The following is a 14,500-nucleotide window of genomic DNA, read 5'->3' on the forward strand; positions in this document are numbered from 1 at the left end:
TCTCCAATGATAAGAAAAAGATTCCCAGAAATTGGGCAAATAAATAGAAGTCAAGTGATACCAAATAATCTGCCAGCTAAATCTCCAATATTTTTCAACTATAAGAAATATGGTGAAACAAAGAGAATTATTGTTATAATCTAGAGACTTAAAGGTTATTATTTCCTACTCCCATGAAGTGAATTACATGTTAAACAGTGACAAAGGATGTATAAATATGGGTACAAGCTTGCATAAAATTTTATTATTATACATGGAGGGTTATTGTCCCTCCAATCTCAAGTGTCCTCCAAACTGCAAAAACACCTTATAATGGTATTTAAATTCTTTATATAAAGAGGTATGCATACTGTTAAACTTGTCTATAGGCTAGAGACCAACTTCTCATCATATGGAAATTGACGAGTGTTGTTCAGTCAGTGCTAGTAATTGCTCTGCCTTGGTGGTTGCTTGTATGGATCAACCCAACATTCATCTTCTTCAACCGATTTATTCCATCGCTTCCTGAAAATGGCTAACTCAGCAAAGCACCGCTTTCTCACCTGCAGAAAACAGAATGAGAGGATAATGATATGTTGAGTACCAAAGTTTGTTAAATCATTTTTAATGAACTTAAATCAGCATCATCTGATAATGGAAAAATAAAATATTAAGGAAAAACAGTAGAATATTTCTTGACATTAAGAGTTGTTTCAAGACTTACTTTATCTCTATCATCATGCTGAGTGGAAACAGATGGGACCTGAAAGTTCAGAGGTGGTTAGTTCACAGTAGAAAAGTGGAGAATGTGATGAGGGAATATATGGTTTTAATGGATACCAGTAGTTCTGAATTAGGTAAACTTGTGTTTTGAGCAGCTTGATCAGGTAGTTGAGGATTTGTCTGCATTAATGAGTATAGCCAATACAATTAGTCAAAGAATGAGGATCTTGGACAAGACAAAGTAAGGTTATGGTACAAAATTTTGTGTACCAAATGAACAACGTGAAAAAAGGACAGTCTCCTAAATGAGGATGTTTAGATAGATGGTAATATGAGAGAAATGGAATAAGATAAGGTCTAGGTGACACCATATAAGGAGAAGATGAAGGACAGTCATGAATCATGTGCAAGGAAAACCTCAAATGCACCAACACAGATGAAGGATTTTATTCAAGACCATGGTATGTAAAAGATATTAGGTAATATGACATGCATTGGAGAACAATGCAGCACTAAAGTAAATGAGGTAGCATTTGTCCAACCTCAACCAAGGCACTACAGAGGTTTCAAAATTGAAATTAGCTCGCTGCTGAAGGCAGTCTTATGATTATGTGATATGAATGAGGTTTTTACCTGATTTTCAGGTGAGCCCCCAAGTGTGGGAAGAGCATTGTGAACTACATACTCTGAATCAACAATCCCAATATTTTTGGTTCGGTTACCCTATTAAAAGAATATTTTGTTGATTAGAAAACTGTCAGAGATAATAAATAGAAAGTACCAACTAGAACGGAAATTTGCCTTTACACAGTAACCAAGCTGCTCATCCACACCCCATCCATGAATCAAGTCACTCTGTCATGAAATTAGAACACAAGAACAAAAAAACAGTAATATCATAGGTGGGACAAAATTTGGGAAAATCCTACATGCAAGAACCTCTCAATCACCTGTCAGCTTCAACTAGTGCTAAAATCTCTAATCTTAATGGGAATACTTGGTAAATTAGTAAAACCGGCAATTTTATTAGCGACAGTTCAGTCCAATCAGATTTTTTCTCCTCATAGGGGATCTGATTATTTAAGAAAACTTCTTGGTTCATATGGTAGAGATACCACACCTGAATCAAAAGCCATGTACAGCGCCAGGCAGCCTTTGAGAAAACAGGGACCATTATTTCTACCCACCTGTAGAATGCTATATTATTGTCTTTCACAAGAAGATGAATGGATGTGTTTGAAGATGTATTTTCAAACTAGACATATAAGCAAATTTTTTACCCGGCACATGGAGGGCCTGTGTTGTCTCCATCACACCTCCTTGCACCTTCACGCCTGTGAGTCTTCCTGTTAACACAATTCAAAACCAACCACATAGACCTTTTAACAAAAGAACTCCCACAAAGATACATTTACCTCAACCAAAATCAAGTTGTTAGATAACCATGAGTAATGTGTATTGAGTATTAAAATACAGTAGCATTATAGTATATACAAATAGGATAGCTCTTAACAGGATGGAAACTGCAGCATATCATGCTGAGACCATACATTTTCCCGTTTCAAAACATCATTTCTTGTAAAAGAGATATGACCTGTGTACTTTTAATGTCTTCTCTCGTAATGTAAGTGGATGATGCACCACTGAATTATAAGGATCAAGTGCTGGTTGTGATATTTCAAGCTCTTCTTCTTTAATGATTGATAGATATCTGCAGGAAAGTAATCAGTTCAAAATAGATCTTTGAATACTCTAGAGACATTATCATGGTATTACAGGGAAACTACGTATAACAAACAATCATGAACTTCAAGCATGAATAGGTTTCTCTTGAATAGAGAAGTACTGAGGCTTTTTGCACTAGCCCTTCAAAAGGTAAGGCTTTCTTCTCTGAAATTTGGCTACCTGAGACCATTCATTATCTATTAGTCTTTTCCATGACTCTTTGGACTGAGCTCAGATTGGGTAGGAGTGATAGGGCTAAGGATCTAGTTATGCTATGCTTTGTGGATCTTGGCCATAGAAAGCAAAGTGAGTTTACAAACAAGGGTTCTGTCTATATCCTTCATACAGGGCTGGATTTGAGAAGCCAAACGTTTTTAAATAATCAATCCAAAACACTTAAAATCCCATTAGTCATTCTGCTATAGGAAGCCTTATCTGTATACTAGACCAGGCAAAGCAATCTAGTGGGATGGGTTGCATCCAAGGAAATGGTCCTAATTGAAACCCAAGTGGAAAATGAACAGAAACAGGAAGCCTTCGAATACTGAAAGCCTAATAGAAAAACAAGAAATTTCTAACAAATAAAACTTTGCAAGCAAAACTGTTGACATAACCCCAACAAAGAAAAATGCAGTCACCTAAAAATCCAAATATAGAATCAGTAAAAACAAAATAAAATCATGCAACTGAAACAGTTGAAGAAGATAATGGCATTGCTTCTTCATTGCTATATGACACATAATCCTTAGCTTGGCTTCCAAAAGACAGTTATATGTATATGTACCATTGGAAACAGAAGAAAACGCTAGAAATGTATTAGGAAAGAGACTTCTAATTGGTGCTTCTCAAATTGCCATAGATGTGGAAATATTTTTTCAGCTATCATAAATTCCAAATTATTTTTATCAATTACCATTTTTACAAAAGTTTTATTTAAAAAGGGGGTAAAAATGTAAAAAAATATGCTATATACATGCTCATTCCTACCTTCCCACATCAAAATATTCAACTCCAATGTCTTCATCCCAAATGAAAATATAAGCATATTCTGAAATAATATCTGGATGTAAGAACCGCTTTGCAAACCACCTAAATTGCCAAAACAAATCACAGGTTACTGAAAAATGAGTGAGCCTATCTGAAAAACAGCTAACTGTGTATTAAGTCACGGCTATGAATTGATACCACTTAGTTTGATTCATAGCAGACACATGTATGGCTTGACTGCTCCATTCGAAATCCCTCCAGTCATCCACAATGCCATCATAGTGAAAAAGCATTAAGACAAAATCACTCGATAGAAACTGTGATGTGGGATGAAAAAGAGAAATTAAAATCCAAAAAAGAAATGTAAAATAAAAAACTATTACTGGATCAGGGGTGAAGAGTGTAACCAGGGTATCATCACCTTCGTTACGATTTTATTCACACTTTCTTTTTGCTTGATTCCAGCTGCAACGGCCAACAAGTTGGTTGATGTCTTTGAGTTCTTCTAAACAAGTTAAGTGTTGGAGACATGTTACTATCCAAATCAGATAACCAGCATATGAAGAAAAACTATTACAACTGAATACTCAAATAAAAGATTCTGGGTTAACTAATAAACGAGTCTCACACACAACTCCAAAGTCATTCTCCCCTTCAACTAAGAATTTTAACCTAAGATCAATTACTTCAAAAGGAAAATGTGTGATAATGCTGCATAAAACTACACCATACTGTTTTACAAAACAGATATAAGACTAGGTGTTCTTCACAAAAATACGAACGTCGGTTCAGAAGAATGTGGAATAGTCCTGTGACAGGGGCGGGGAAGGGCCTGGAACTTGACATTGACTGAGAATAAGTTCTCTTATCTTGATCAAAATTTGACATGATTCAGAAAATTTGTATCTGAACTAACTGGGTTATTGGTATTTTGTGTTTAATACATTTTTATTCCAATGACCAAATCTAACATCTAGAGTAAGATCAAATTCAGGTTGGGTACTTCTTGAGACCAATACAGAGTCTGGGACTCTGGGAATTTTGTTGCAGGCCTGATTAGCAGGGTAAAGTTCTAGTAAGTAGATCAGGATTCCTCAAGCCTGCTAAAATTCTAAAGCACCCGGAATATTAGTAACATTTGTTTTTCACCTCAGGAGTAGCCATGGGCCCTTAGCAAAAGAGAGAAATTTCTCAATGGCAAGCTCTAAAAAACCCAAAAAATCACTGACTTTCACTTGTAAATTCGCATACCTTTCTAATGGGGGCCCCCTGTAAGGATCGCATTTCCAAGTCAGAAGTCCTGGAAACAATGCCTCTAGGTAATGACTCACTCTCATCAGGCCTGCATTGAGCCTAAATACATAAAACAGAGTAAATAAGAGACTACTAAAACTGAAGCTTCCATGCTACAACCAAAAAAAAGAAGGATGTATGGTGATAACAAACCTGGCAAACCTTTGCTCCTGTAATCTGCATTGCACCAATCGATATCCATCCAGAAAGTCTCTGCACATAATTATTCTCAACAATGACTTAAACTACTCCAAATTTTCCCCAATTTTGGGATCAAAGGATCGAATTCATGTCGTTCGTAGATGTCTCAAAATTCAAACGAAAATCAAATTATGGTTTTTGTATCAGTAAGCATATACCTCTTTATAATCTGTGACCACGAGCAGATTCCCCATGAAGAAAGCTGCAGAAACCAAAATTGCTGTGGGCAGAAAGCAGCATAGAAAAAATCTTCCACTTTTGGATACCACCATTGGAGATATCTGAGAGCAAAAAGGGATTGAGAAAATTAAGATTCAGTTAGTTAATCGGTTCGAAATCCTTGGAAAATAGCATGAAAATTGGTAATGAAAAACTTCAGCCAAAGCATGGCTAATAGAGTATAGAATATGATGATTAAAAGATTTCAATTCAGTTGATTGTTCTCTAATTTTACAACCCATTAATTCACACAAGCTTTGAACCAAAAAATTTGGTCATTTATCACCATGAAGCTGCCATTAATCTGAAGTGCTACAAGATAAAACCCAGTATTTTTCAAGCAGGAAATAACCAATGAACTGCACTGAATATTTTCATTTTCTTTCCTCAGAACCAAACAGAAGATAAGATGTTGCACTACTAGAATTCTAAACTACAAACCCTGAGTTGAGAGACTCACAGAATTTGGGGTTTTCATCCGTGATGAAAGCAGTGAGATGTAGAAGAAATCTGAAAGAAGAGATGATGGGGGAGAGAGAGAAAATGCATTTGATTTGTTGTTGCTTGCAACTTCCATAAGCCATGAACGGTGACGGAGGAGTAGGGAAAAAGTGAATGAGAGAAAATCAGGGGAGTGTAGTTTCAGTTGAGTGTAATGCAGCCAATGTTTAAAAATAACTCTCTAGCTTCCATGCAGTTTCTCATTGCCCACTTTTTTTTTTTTTTTTCATTTTTTGAAAAGTTTAAATAATATCCTTTAAAATAGAATTGGTTGTAATTTTCATTGTCCTAGTTGATGAAACTTGTCTCTTAAAAATTATAAAAAGAAACCTTCTATAAAAAAAATGTTTTATAAAACTATTTTAAGAAAAATGTTTCTTAAAATAGTTATGTTGTCAATGTTTTATAAAACTATTCTAAAGTACTATAAAAGTCAAATATAAGAAAATTTTAAAAGAAAATATATTTTCAAATCTTTCATTCTTTATATAAGATTAAAAAAATGAAAAAACAAATTTAAATGGGGTTGTGAGAAAATTTTATTAAATTTAACCTATTTCTATTTTAATTTTCTTAAAACATTCCAAGATTCAAAATGAGTTTTGGGATGTTTGTTTTTTCAGTTTTTTGTTAAAAATAATTTGCTTTCAAACTTTAAATTATTTGATTTTCTATGTTTTTATAATTTAGTATAAACTTTTTACTAATTAAAAAAACAAACAACTTAATATTTAACACTATTAAATATTAAAGTTCTATTTAGAATTAAGTAAAGAAAATAAACACCACTTTGGTGTTTATCGTTTTATCTTTTTTTTTATTGAAAATAATTTATTTTCATATGTTAAGTTGTTTGTTTTTTATTTTTTTATTTTTTCATAACTTGTTATAATTTTTTTTAATAGAAAAAGATTAAAATATTTAATTTTAAATTTTTTTAATATTTAATAAAAATAAAAATATTACAAAAATAAATGATTTGATACTTAATAGTTAAGTACTATTTAATTTTAAGTTTTATTTAAAATTAAGTGAAAAAAAAGAGAGCACCACCGGTCAAATCCGTCAAATATATCGTATTGATTTAACAATGCAAATAAGAAAAGTCTCTCAAGTTGTTTAGATTTAAAATAATTATTACAAATCAAATGAATAACGTAAAAAAATAGTCTAACTTATTTCCCTTCATCCAATGTGTTGACCAGCTATAGTAGAATATGAATCAGCACATGGGGTTCATGAATTTGTATTATATCTGCATGGATATTGGAACCCTAATATGCCCACATCAAGTTTAGTCAACATGCTTTTGCACCAATGAGTAGATTTGGCTCCACTCTACTACCCAAGTATTTGATCATATGTTATTAAACCTTTTAAAAAAAATAAAAATTGGGTTATGTCATTTCTTAAAGTGAAATTATATTTTTAAGTTTTACATTTTTTCATATGAGGTTATTTTGGTGGTCTTAATTTTTTTAATCAATGATATTAAGAATCCGTTTGATAGTAATTTTAAGAAGTATTTATAATATTTTTAATATTTAATTTTTTTTTTTTAAGTATCAGAAGGGTTAGAAAGACTTTCTAAAATTATTATCAAATGTATTTTAAAAGTATTTTACACTTGAAGTGTTTTTAGTATAAATGTTTTCTTTAAAAGTGTTTTTAAAAAAATTACTTATTAAATATTTTTTTTAAAAAATACAAATAATTTTTTAATACTAAGTGATTTTTTATATTTTTAAAAGTGACCCCTAAATTTAAATTTTGTCAATTGTCTTATTAGCTTTGATTTTCATACCGTTCTAATATTTATAATAAAAAAAGTATCCAATTAGTAGAAAGACGATGGCAATTCAAGTTAGGACATAGAACAAAATTGTCTCTATAAACCCTAAGCAACCAAAAAAAGAAAGAAAAAAAAACACAAATATATTACTTTGTTTATCATGAAAAGTAGGGTATCAGTCAAACATAAGAAAAATTATTTAAAGAAATAAAATTTTAAATCCTTTACTCACTCTTGATATGAGATTAAAAGATTGAAAAATAAATTTAAAAAGGGCTGCATGTGAGAAAATTTTATTGAAGTTAATCTATTTTTATTTTTAGTTTTCTTTTGGTTTTTCCACTTTTCAAGATTCAGACTGAACCAAAATTAAAAGGTAGTGTCAAATATCTTATATTGATTCAATAATGCAAATGAAAAGGTCTCTAGGGTTATTTAGATTTAAAATCTTTATTGCATAATATGAATCAGCACATGAATGTGTATTATATCTGCATGGATGTTGGCACCTTAACATGCGCACATCAAGTTAAGTAGAACTTGGTGACGAGTCAACTACTTAGTAAAAATGCTTCTGCACTCATGGGTAGAAATCCTCAAAGTCAAACCCTTAGAATAGTTTAATTTTTTTTTAATATCAATAAAGTGGGAAAATCGTATATCTTCACACATCTTTTTTGTTTTTTTTCCTTCTTTATTTTAACCAATGATACACGAATTATGATACATTAGATTAGGGTTTGAGATCATATATTCTAATATTTATGACAAAAAAAGTATTGAATTAGTATGAGATGATGGTAAACCAATGATGTGGTAATATTTCAAGGGAAAAGTGAGTTTTGACTCACTAATATGAAAATATATGAAAAAAATTTAAAATTTTTTAAATCAGTATTATTTTCATCTATTTAAAAATTATTTGAAATACATATATTTTTTAATAATTCATCTAATTATTTTCTAAAATATTCATTTTACATTTATGTGTAGAAGTCTAGTTGTCAATTGATGTTGATGATATGACTAGTAAAATGAGTATTTTAAAGAATAATTAAATGATTCATTAAAAAGTGCATATATTTTAAATTATTTTTTAAATAGATGAAAACAATATTGATTTAAAAATTTAAGATTTTTTTTTTCAAATATTTTCATATTAGTGAATCAAAATCTACTTTTCCCAATAAAAAATGTTCTATTTAAAGTGAAAAATAAGGACCATTTTCTACAAGAGTCTATTTAAAAAATAAATTTTAAATCAACACAAGGAACACTAAATTTAAAAATGGAAAAACCCTCCCATAGAAGGTAAGAAACTACTATCAAGTTTTCTTAATTTCCAAGAAATAAAATAGCAATACAAAATCTCACTTAGCTTTTCCTTCGAGAACTAGTGGAAATTTATAATCTTGAGATGAAAGCAACCACTTCAACAATAATGTAGGGATTTTACCAAATACAATGAGCCAAAAATAGGAGAGGAACCTTTTCCCCTTGTTGGATTTGAAGAAGTTTGCAAGAGTCTTTACAAACTCGCTCACAATCCCTACAAATGAGCAATATCTGACCTTGTGCATACTATTGCATCCATCAAGCCCCCTATATATAGTTGAAGAATAGGGAATGCTTCCTATCTTCTTCTTTTCATCATCTACAGTAGAACAAGACTTCTTGCTTAGCTTAAAGTAACAACCAGAAGGAGTGTTGACTGACTTAATTAGAGTTAGTAATTCCTTTTTGAACAATCCTTACAAGAAGAAAAAGGCATATCAAAGGTGTCATAAGATAGATTAAAAGAAAAGTGTTTCATATTTGGGTCTTTAGATTATGTGATGCAACAACAATACATGTTTATTTGCCACGGTTTATGATATTCTCTTTAGTTTGTAAGGAATATTTGATGATAAAGACAAGTAAGCCAGACAAGGAACACAGGGGTTTATTTGATCATCAAGACCTTATTAGATTCCTATGGAATAGATAAAGGGATTCTCAAAGATAAAAAAGGTATTCATATGGAAGTCAAAGGGTTCTTTAGGCTCTTCTACCAAGAAGAAGAATAATAGCATCAAATAAAGAAAGTTCAAAGGAGAGAATGAGAGAGCAAGTTCAGTGGCAAGTGATTCTTTTGTGGCCTTTGAGACATAGGAAAAGAATGTCAGGATTATCTAAGGAAAATGAAAGAATACATCATATTATCATTGTTGAATATATAATAGTGGATAAATTCCGAGTCTACTATTTGTAATTCTTTATATGGTTGTCAATAAGAGACGAGATTGCATAATGGAGATGCACTTACCTTAACTTCAATTGTAAATAAAAAATAACTAATCTAAAAGAATTTTGTTTTCTATTTTTAAAAAAAATTTGTCAAACACCTTTATTTTTATGAAATTCTAAAAAACTGTTTTTTTTTTTTTTTTGTTCTCTTAACATAAAACTATGTTTAAAAACAAGAAATCGTCATCAAACAAGACATAGCTTTTCTGTTTTGACAGGGTAGCATATTCTTGATGCATAAAACAACTATCAAATTATATTCATTGATTTTGTGGTTTGTAGTTATCTACATTCTCAGCAAGGATAGTCTATCAATGGTGTTCTCGCATTAAAAAAATAGGGAGAGGTACATTGACATGTGCTAAGGTTTAACAAAATTACAAGGATGTCATACAACATATGAAATGGATCACTAATCTTTATAGAGGTTTCATTTTTTTTTTCATGGAAACTTCCCCTTTCTTCTAAACATTGGTTAAATAACACATTTTACTCTTTAAATTAATCTATTAAAGAGTTGAAAACAGTGTTGTATCTTTATTTAAATCAACCCGACATTCTCAAAGCATTTCACAATTATTCTTTGACTTCGTTGTAAAGGATCACATTCTCTTAAAATATTAAGGAATCGATTAACACAAAAGTACTCCATTGTGAATGTGAGAACATAGTAAGTTGGTCACAAGGAGTGGCAACTTCATAGTTAGTGAATTTTAATTTTGTATTATCTGACTTTATAGTTTTTACATTCGCATAAATTCGTCAGTGTACTTGAGTGACTAGAATTCTTAGATTAATTAATAATTATCAATTTAATTGGAAAATCCATAAAAAATTTTAAAATTTTAATCTTTTGGCTAAATAAAGTGTTAATGTTACCGTATACAATTTAGGAAGTTATATAATTTAGGACTCTATCAATATTAGCTATATTGAGACTATCAATATTAACTGTACAGATTGGATTACCATGTATAGATGCTGAATATTAGGAATCAGTTAGACTTTGTGTATAGCATAGCATATACTTTTGTATATAGATGGATGCACAGGATAATAAACGATAGGTGAGTTCTCGGTTTTTGTGGGGTTTTCTAAGTGTTTTGATATGGTATCAGAGCAAGGTTTTGGCACCTTCTGAGTGGAGTTCGTGTTTATTGGAGGTTTCGACACTTCCTGTTGGTGCATTTGTGGTTTTTTTTGGTGATTGTTGTGGGTGTTTTTATGGGTTTTGATCCCTCCAGTAGCTGCGTTTGAGGGATGTGTCTCGGCAACTATTGGCTCATTAATGATACGCATCACGTTGAGGCCGATAATAACTCCCGCATCCTTGGTGGCTTGACGCTGAGAGTCATTGAAGTAGGCAGGCACTGTAACAACCATGTTCTTCACAGTTGAACTGAGGTGATTGAGATCTTGGGCTTGTCACCAGGACCAGGAATGACCTTGAATGACCAGTGCTTGGGATCACTTTGAACTGAGGCATCAGAGAATCTTCTACCAATCAAACGCTTGGCATCGAAAACAGTGTTGATTGGATTCATCACGACCTGGTTCTTGGTCTTTTCTATTCCAATTTTTTGGTGGGTTATTTCCTTGTCTCTCGGTTGCATCATGTCATCAGATAAGTTGGAATCGTTTCCTATTAGATTTACTGGCAAAAATGATTGTGCTTGGCAGTTTCAATTTAAATTATTTGTCGAAGGAAGATAATTATGGGGTCATATTGATGGGAGCAATCTTGTACCTCGTGATGTCGAGGCTTTGTCTAAGTAGGAAATTAAGGATGCTCGGGTTATGACCTGGATCCTTAGCTTGGTTGAACCTCACCTTGTTCTCAATCTAAGGCCTTATAAAACTACTGTTGCTATGTGGAATTATCTCCACATGGTTTACAATGAAGATAACTCTGCTAGGCGTTTTCAATTAGAGTATGAGATGACTAATTTCACACAAGGAAGTCTCTCAATTGAGGAATATTTTTCTGGTTTTCAAACTCTTTGGACTGATTATTCCGACATTGTTTATGCTAATGTTCTTGCTGCAGCTCTCTCTACTGTCTAAGTAGTGCATGCAACCAGCAAGCGAGATCAATTCTTGATGAAGTTATGACTCGACTTTGAAATTGCACGGTCTGATATGATGAATCGTCATCCTGTACCATCTCTGGATGCTTGCTTGAGTGAACTTCTGTGTGAGGAGCAACGTATCGTAACTTAAACTACCATGGAACATCAGGCTAATGTTAGTGCACTTGTTTCTATGGCTTATGCAGCACAGAGGCGAAATAAGGGCCGAGACATGCATGCTATCCAGTGCTTTAGTTGCAAATATTTTGGTCATATTGCTCGGGATTGTCCTAAGAAGTTCTGTAACTACTGCAAGAAACAAGGTCATATCATCTCTACGTGTCCCATTTGGCCTGAAAGGAAGCAGGGTACTGCTTATCATGCCTTCATTGGTGCCTCTAGTTCTGCTGCATTGCTTGCTGCCTCGTTGGATGTTCCTATTCTTGTTCCTACAGCCTTAGCAAACCCATACACACTCACTCCTGAAATGGTACAACAAATGATCATTTCTGCTTTTTCTGTTTTTGGGCTCTTAGGTAATCATACGGTTTCTTCTAAGCCATGGTATTTTGACTTTGGAGTCTCTAACCATATGACAAATACTATTCTTTCTCTTTCCAATGTCAGAAATTATGATGGAAATTTGAAAATTAACATTGCTGATGGTAGTTCTCTGCCTATCAGTGCTATTGGTGATCTTTCATCTTCCTTAATTGATGTTTTTGTGTCTCCTAACCTCTCCACAAATCTTATTTCTATTGGTCAATTGGTAGATAATAATTGTAATGTCAATTTCTCCCATTCTGGTTGTGTTGTGCAAGATCAAGTGCCAGGGAAGATGATTGCGAAGGGGCTTAAAGTGGGACGACTCTTTCCTCTTCATGTTTCTCTTTCCACTATTATTCCTAGTTTTCCTTTACTTTCCTTTGCATGTAATGTTGATGGTTCTGGACATAAGATGTGGCATACACGTCTTGGCCACCCCAACTCTGATGTACTTCGTACTTTGTTTAATTATGAATTATTGGGAAATAAAGCATGTTCTTCTCTTGATCTTTCTTTCGATTGTACATCATGAAAACTTGGCAAAAGTAAAGTTCTACCTTTTCCTCATCCTGTATCTCGTGCCTCACAACGTTTTGATATTATTCATAGTGATGTTTGGGGGATTGCACTTATTGTATCTCATGCACATTACAAGTACTTTGTTACTTTCATTGATGACTTTAGTCCCTTTACTTAGGTTTACTTCCTCTGGGCTAAGGCTGAAGTTTTTTCAATCTTTAAGCGCTTTCTTGCACTTATTAAGACTCAATTCTCTGCCAGCATCAAGGTCTTGTGCTTTGATTCTGGCTACGAATACATGTCTAATGAGTTTCAGGACTTTCTTCAAAGAAAGGGATCATCTCTCAGCGTTCTTGTCCTTCAACACCACAACAAAACGGTGTTGTTGAGAGGAAAAATCGCCACCTTCTTGATGTGGTAAGAACTTTTTTACTCGACTCATTTGTTCCTCATTTTTGGTGTGAAGCACTTTCTACTGTAGTTCATTTGATTAATCGCTTACCCTCTCTTATGTTAAATCATGTTTCTTCTTTCTCTAAGTTGTTTGGTTATTTTCCTTTATATTCTGATCTTTGTACATTTGGTTGTGTTTGTTTTGTGCATCTCTCTACTCATGAACAACATAAACTTATTGCTCAGTCTGTTAAGTGTGTTTTTCTTGGTTATGCTATCCCTTATAAGGGTTATGTTTGTTATGATCCCCATGCTCATCGTATACGATTTTCCCGGAATGTGATTTTCTTTGAAAATCAATATTTCTTTCCATCTCATGTTGAGCTGCCATTTGCATCTGTATCTCTTCTGCCCAGTTTTTTTTGAATCCCTAACAATTGTGGAAAGGTTCAAACCTGGTTTTGTGCACGAAATACATAGTCGACATGAGTCCGATTCCACTTCCTTTGTGCCATCTTCCGATCTTGAACCGACGCCTGATCCTGCTCTTGCTTCTACCACTCTTCGTCAGTTTACTCGTCTTTCTCGACCCCCTGATTGGTATGGATTCTTATCTCATGTCTCTCTTGTTGCTACTTTATCCACTATTTCTATTCCCTCTTGCTACAAACGGGCCATGGAACATGAGTGTTGGCAAAATGCAATGCAAGCAGAACTTCAAGCACTTAAAGAGAATCATACTTGGGATATTATTGTCCTCCTATAGTCAAACCTATTGGGAGTAAATGAGTTTTCTCTATAAAACTTTGTTCTGATGGCTCTTTGGACTGGTACAAAGCTCGCCTCGTAGCTCTAGGTAACAAGCAAGAATATGGGGTTGATTATGAGGAGACATTTGCTCCTATTGCCAAAATGACCATGGTTCAAACCATCTTAGCTATTGCCGCTTCATAGTCATGGCAAATGCATCAGATGGATGTGAAGAATGCTTTTCTTCATGGTGATATCCAGGAAGAGATTTACATGAAGTTTCCCTTTGGTATGACTAATTCTTCTCCTCATGATGTCTGTAAGCTAAAATGTTCTTTGTATGGGCTTAAGTAGGCGCCCCGAGCTTGGTTTGAGAAGTTTTGTAGTACAATTCTTTCATTTAGTTTTACCCAAAGTCAGAATGATTCTTCCCTCTTCTTCCACACATCTGCATCAGGTATTGTCCTTCTCTTGGTTTATGTGGACGATATTATCATTACTGGCACTGATTGTGGTT

The 14,500-nt window shown here is 33.2% G+C and overlaps 1 protein-coding gene across 2 annotated transcripts; it reads right to left on the reverse strand.

Annotated features, from left to right (window-relative positions):
- Positions 1 to 75: 75 nt before the first annotated feature.
- On the reverse strand, positions 76 to 5,755 carry LOC117919364. 2 transcript variants are annotated; one of them, XM_034836546.1, is made up of 15 exons: positions 5,588 to 5,755; positions 5,067 to 5,189; positions 4,861 to 4,920; positions 4,666 to 4,767; positions 3,836 to 3,919; positions 3,613 to 3,731; positions 3,415 to 3,516; positions 2,297 to 2,413; positions 1,983 to 2,048; positions 1,823 to 1,889; positions 1,510 to 1,557; positions 1,336 to 1,425; positions 820 to 882; positions 704 to 742; positions 76 to 542 (listed from the first exon to the last, which is right to left on the reverse strand). In XM_034836546.1, exons 1-15 carry the CDS (start codon positions 5,702 to 5,704, stop codon positions 423 to 425), a joined length of 1,317 nt encoding a protein of 438 aa, XP_034692437.1. In that variant the 5' UTR covers positions 5,705 to 5,755; the 3' UTR covers positions 76 to 422. The 2 variants fall into 2 exon arrangements, with proteins under 2 accessions (XP_034692437.1, XP_034692436.1); XM_034836545.1 differs by having other exon boundaries at positions 1,504 to 1,557.
- Between the last annotated feature and the right edge of the window lie 8,745 nt (positions 5,756 to 14,500).

This window comes from Vitis riparia, chromosome 7, assembly GCF_004353265.1.
Source record: "Vitis riparia cultivar Riparia Gloire de Montpellier isolate 1030 chromosome 7, EGFV_Vit.rip_1.0, whole genome shotgun sequence".
Lineage (NCBI taxonomy): Eukaryota > Viridiplantae > Streptophyta > Magnoliopsida > Vitales > Vitaceae > Vitis > Vitis riparia.

Coding starts and splice junctions, on each gene's coding strand:
- LOC117919364 (XM_034836545.1), bottom strand. CDS start 5,704: ATGGAAGTTGCAAGCAACAACAAATCAAATGCATTTTCTCTCTCTCCC. Junction 4,768..4,860: donor CAGGAGCAAAGGTTTGCCAG/GTTTGTTATCAC, acceptor TTATGTATTTAG/GCTCAATGCAGGCCTGATGA. Junction 543..703: donor AGCATGATGATAGAGATAAA/GTAAGTCTTGAA, acceptor TGTTTTCTGCAG/GTGAGAAAGCGGTGCTTTGC.